Genomic DNA, 6,000 nt, shown 5'->3' with positions numbered 1-6,000 from the left:
ACTCCAGGACCTCTGAGTTTGCTTTCTATCCATCTCTGAAGTTCTTTAATCTCTGCCTCTACTAAGGAGATCACTCACTTCCTTCCCTCCTTTTCAATATTTATTTTTCTTCTTGTTCCTCGATTTATGCACTTTCTATTCTTACTCTGATCTTTTTTTTAGTTCATCTGCTGAATTAGTGAGTAAGCCAGTAGAGTCGAATGCAGGACATGTGAAAACTTACCAGTAAAAATATTAATAAAGCACAACTGTGCATCATTACCAACTATATTTTATTTAGCTTGGGAAGAAAAGGAATCTGCAATCTGGTCAGTGTTGCTTTTCGGTTTTTCTGTCTTTTCTTTATCAATATCCATTTGTGTGTTCCTGCTTGCATGTTTTTTAGGATTATCTGGAAATATCAAAATAATCGAATTCACGCATTAAACGAATGTATAAACATTTAGTTTTAGAGAATACTAAAGAAAAGCATTTCTGTGTCTATTCATTTTCGCATTTTATTGGATTTTTCTTAACCACTTGTGTTTAAAGTAAAAACTTTGTATATAGACATTAAGCACCGACCCTACTTAAATACACACCCCACATACGCACTTTGGCAATGTCAGATAAATTTGATTCAAAAGTAATAAAATTCTAAAAACAAGGAAACTGGGAAAAAACCCACGATCAGAATAAATATAAATGAAGACATTAGGAGATTTCACCAAGTCGCAACTAGATCAGTTTTTCTGCGCGCCCAGGAAACGCGGAAGAAAACTACAGTACCCAGAACGCTTAGAGCGCGCGTCGGCCCTCGAAACTTGCTGCCTCAGTCCCGCCTCCTCCCTTCAGCGATTGGATTATCCAGTTCCGTGGCTCTGGACTTCTCTTCTCCCATTGGTGCACTCTCCAGAGGTCAATTACAGAGTTTACCCTCTGTTCCTTCTAGCTCAGCCGCTCTCCACCTTGTACCAAGATGGCGGCAGAAGGAGCTGGTGGGAAATACAGAAGCACAGTCAGCAAAAGCAAAGACCCCTCGGGGCTGCTCATCTCTGTGATCAGGTGAGGGAGGCAGGGTCAGGGGACGGGGGCAGCGGCTCGACCTCCGCTTTGGAAGGGAGAAGGGTTAGCTGGGTTCCACCCTGCTGACCCCTCCCTTCCCTCCTTGCCTCCCCTCAGCCCCTCCCAAGGGCCCCCGCAGTTCTGCCTTTTTCTCTGGGGTTGGGCTAGAGGGAGGAGCCCGGGCTCGCAGTGTTTTCCTAATTTAGGGCCAGAGCTTTGCAAAAGGGTCCCGGGGCCCTAAAAGCACACTGTTTGGGACTTGGTAGAGAAAGCCAGGTGTGTTCACTTATTCATACATTTATTGATTGATTGCCTTCAGCAGCGCTCACTGTGGAAGGCATCTTGTTCCCTGGGCTTCTGGGTGTCAGGCCCTAAAGTCCGGAGACTCCTGTCACGAGTTGCAGACTGTTCTCACACGTTGGACACCTCCAACCACCTATGAATGGCCACAGCCTCAAATACAAGAGCCTGTAGTGAGCTGGTAGAAGGGCTGTGGGTTTGAAAGCACACATCGGTGTTTTATTTTTGTTCTGCCTTCCTATCCCGATCTAGTCTTTAAAAAACAAAACAAATTTCACGTTATCCTCTATGCATATCATTTTCCCAGACTATATATGGTGGGAGTAGGAGTGGTCGACCTTTTAGAGGCTCTTTTTTCTTTAAGTGAAATAAATTATAAGGGTGGAGAACCCTTTCAAACCCCCCATTTCAATAAAATGAAAATAAAAAGAACGGAGGATGCGTATCTCCTGTTAGTAAATTGTTCTGTGACTCTGAAGTTGCTGCTTTGTCTATCTGTTCAATTTGTATTCTTTGTGTTACCCTTCTTGCAACATTGTATTCATGATTCTAAATTCTCACATAAAACTTTGATTACCTCCTCTTATCCTTAACCTCTACTTCAAATTCTGTCTCAAAGACTGTAGCTTTCCTGGTTGCTTTGGCAACAAGCCTAAAAAAGGAAAACCATTTTAGGCTCATGTGTATAAAATCTGAGCATCCCTGAAGATGTATCTGGTACGTGCCAGTTCTCTTCCGTGTTTCCTTGGACCTGTCATTTTGTAACAAAATAAATTACTTGTTAGTGATAGAGTCCATTGTCCTTTGAAAAGTTTGATTAGTTTAGCTTTATCTTTTTCTATCAACGAGCAGTTGTGTTTCCTTTTTGAATAATGAATGTTAAAAATTCTCCTTCAAATCCGTTCTGATATGTAACAATTGTCATTTCTATACTACATTATGTATTAGCATAACACTATATTTTCATACTCTTCCTATTAGCAATAAACAGCATTTATTGTTACAAGCATCTTTTAAATGGAAAAAAGACAATAGGTGGATAAGGGTTTGACCTGAGGACAGGGTAGGAGTATATATGGGGAGTAACCAAATCTCATCACTATTTGCAGCCATGGTACCAAATAGTTAAATGATGACTATTTTGTTAGTGTGATAGTCCCCTTTAAAAGTCAAAATGATTTGAAGAAGTATAGTGTAATTGTAATGGAAGTGTTACATTTGGTGGATGGGTTATTTAAGTGCCTTGAGACTCATAAATGAAATTCTTAACCATTTATAAAATGCTGAATAAAAATATTTCAGGAGGGTCAGATGTTTCAAAGGGTGGACTCTGGGGTTTTGGAGAAGAGGTTGTTGTGTCGTGATGCGGTGCTTTGATGAGGAGACACACGGTGTTTGGGACTGTCTTTTGGAGGCTGCTGCTAACCACAGCTTTTGGTTTTAAGTCTTGCCCCTGGCCCTTTAAAATGGAACTAATTGGGTGGACAGAGTCCTAATTACCTGCTCATGTACTATTTGGACACACACAGGTACCCACACAGCATTTTCCTACTTTTCTGTTGATTCCCCCCCTGCCCCAACCTTCTGTTTGGTGTGAAGTTGGGGCAGGCAGCCCTTCTAAACAGGAAACAAGCAAGATGGCATTTTGGAGATGCTGTTTTATTTTTGTGAGGTCTTGTCAGATCTTTAATTGGGAAATGTGTCTACCACTTACTGTTAGGTGATTTACTTCCCAATTACATGTTGACTCTCTTCTCTTTATAAGTTGGCCTTTAATAGCTGGTTTAATTTGGAAGACAAACTTCGGCTGTGACTTGAGGAGACCTCATTGAAACCTCGGAGCGGAGCTCTTGTGGACAGACTCTGCTCACAGATGTCAAGGAGGTTTGAAGGCAGTTAAAGGCTCACATTGTCATCAACTTTTATGTCTTCACAGAAGTTGGAATTTCAAAAACTTGGAAAATCCTTTATGGTAGACACCTGTTAAATCCCCTTCCTCCTCAGAGTATTTTGGTCAGCCCTGTATTTAATTCAAAGTAAACTTTGTTGAAGGAGTCCACGTTTTGATCAGAACTTTGAACAAACAGCTTTGAGGTCCGTGCCACAGACTGTGGCAGGAAGGGAGTGTGGTCACGGTTCGGAGCAGAGTCCTTGGAGTCGTTAGGGGATTAGTGTTGTTTTTACAGCACTAACTCCTCTCTTCATCTGAGCCTGTCTCATAATGGTTTTTAGGGTTTCCAGCTCTCTTTGTGCTCTGGGGAGTCTTGACACTAGTGATGCAGTACTGTTTGAAAATTACTGCTGGTATATCTGGAAACAAAACACGTATAGACTTTTTGGAAGCCCTGGGGCATCTGGAAGCGTATATGGACGTAAGGGGCAAAAGAATTCCCATTTTTCTGGCTAAACGCACAGAATTAATACCTTGGGAACCCATGTCTAAGTTTCTAACCTCGTGTAATTTTTAGCATTGAAATTTCTTAAAGGCTTTGAGATATATAGTTTTAATTTGGGGTGACATGATCAGGTTTTTTCCAAGCCATTTCTTATAGATAAATGTTGTCAGAGTCTTCAGTGGGAGGTTCGGTATAGGTAGTAGAGACTTACTGTATTATCCATGTAAAGGGACCTTGGACTCATTACTTAAAAAGCCCTGTGTCTTAGTTTGTCATTTGTAAAATGGGATAATCATACTATGTGCTCTGGGTTTTGGAAAAATTAAATAAGAGTATGTAAAAGTGCCTCACAGTTTGGCACAGAGAAGGCACCCAAATGTTCATTTCCTCCTTTCCAGGAGCCCCAGCTTCTCTGGTTAGAAAGTTGATTTGAGTAAGTTTGCCAGATAGCAACCAGGATATAATTTTCCATCAGAAATATCCTTGCTATGTTGACTAGAATGTTTGATGCCAGTTGTCAGAATGTTCTCTTTGTAACTAAGAAACCTTGTATAGCTGACTTAAGATGGTAATTCTTTGATAATTTGAGACTCAGCTAAAGAAGCTAGATTTAAATATATGTATGCTTATGTGTGTATATGAAACATGTAAAATATGAACAGACATAAAATGTAAAACATTTATTAAAGATAAAAAGACTATAAACAAGCAAACCGAAGGGCCCATGGTCTCTTTGCCTACATAACCCTTGTTGCCATTAAAAAATTATATATGTGATTTTCTAAAATTATATGCATAATTTTCTAAAATTAGTTACATATTTAGAAAATTCAGATATTTCAAGAGGTACAAAATAAAAAGTAGACTTTTCCCCCTGTTCATCTCCCTCCTGAAACATACCCCTTTTAAGTGTCCTGAGGGAAATAGAAGACTGTATTTAAGTATGTGTGAATGTATAATCTTTAAACAAAATAATATATATTCTTTAATGTATTAATATCTAATATTGTTTATGATTTTATATGCACTTAAGGAATATTCATAAAAATTATGTATTCTATGTGCTTTAAACAAATGGGATCATACTATGTGCACTTTTGAACCTTTGTTCTTTTGTTTTTCTTTATCTTGGAGATCTTTTCTAGCAGCACACGTTGATCTTATTCATTGTTTTTAGTGGCTAGGTAGTATTCTGTCACGTGGATACACCATAGTCTATTTAATTGGTGGCCCCTACCCCCCCACTTTTTAGCACATACTTTTGGTTTTATTTTTTCTTCTGTTAAAAATATGTTGCAATGAGCATTCTTGTACATTGGGCAGTATATCCATGGTGTAAGTCCATGGCAGTGGCAAGAGAATAGCTGATTTAGAGTATATGTGCATTTTGCGTTTTGACAGAGCCAAAGTGTCCTCCAGAAAGACGGTGATTGACATCCCCACAAGCGGTGTATTAGAGTACCTGTTTTCCCATGCTCTTGCCAGAAACCGAGTATTTTGGATGATTGTCTCTGTTAACTCTCCTCTACTGCATGATTAAGAGGGAAGTGTTTGCCCCACTGTCATTTAGACAGTGCTGTTGCATGTATGTGGATATATGTGATTTGAAAATATTTTTTCCTGGTCTGTGGCTTTTCTTCTTATTCTCTAGGCAGAGAATTTGTCTTGTCCAGAGCAGAAGTTTTTAATCTTAGTAAAATCTAGCTTATCACTTGTTTCTTTCACGGATGATGTCTTTGGTGTAGCTAAAAAGTCATTGCTGTACCCAAGGTCATCTCAATTTTCTCCTATGCTAACTTCTAGGTGTTTGATATTTAGGTCTCATACTCATTTTGAATTAATTTTTGTGAAGGCTGTAAGATCTCTGTCTAGATTGATTTTTTTTTCGGTGACTGTCCAGTTGTTCTCACACCATTTGTTGAAAAGATTATCTTTTCTCCATTGTTGGATATGTGTGAGATCTTCACCAACGTTCTATGCTTTTTGTTCTCTTTCTATGCACACTTGTCATTGTAACTTTTCCCATTTTCCTTTATAAAAATCGTATCACACAGACTTGTTAAAAAAAAGTCATCAAAGAGAAACATTGTCCAAAAATCCTGTTTCCCAAAATACTGTTTTTGTTTTTAAGGTTTTTGTGTGGATCCTGTCCAGGTACCTACAGGGCTTAACGGTTGTAATTATAACAAAGTTAACACTTTTTTTAGCATAACAAAATAGTATAAATATTATATCTTTGTATGAATATTTTTAAAGTGGT

General features: G+C 38.8%; 1 protein-coding gene across 1 annotated transcript in view; it reads left to right on the top strand.

The window, feature by feature from the left end:
• Window positions 1-912: 912 nt before the first annotated feature.
• The window catches only part of EXOC4 (exocyst complex component 4), a 797,314-nt gene continuing 792,226 nt past the window's right edge, over window positions 913-6,000 (top strand). The window contains exon 1 of the mRNA XM_036863209.1: window positions 913-1,044. Coding sequence (XP_036719104.1) covers window positions 959-1,044 — 86 coding nt within the window. The 5' untranslated portion in view covers window positions 913-958. The remainder of the gene's footprint in view (window positions 1,045-6,000) is intronic.

Source organism: Balaenoptera musculus, chromosome 9, assembly GCF_009873245.2.
Source record: "Balaenoptera musculus isolate JJ_BM4_2016_0621 chromosome 9, mBalMus1.pri.v3, whole genome shotgun sequence".
Taxonomy (NCBI): Eukaryota; Metazoa; Chordata; class Mammalia; order Artiodactyla; family Balaenopteridae; genus Balaenoptera; species Balaenoptera musculus.
The sequence above is the reverse complement of the archived record's forward strand: the minus strand, read 5'-3'. Positions and strand labels throughout refer to the sequence as shown.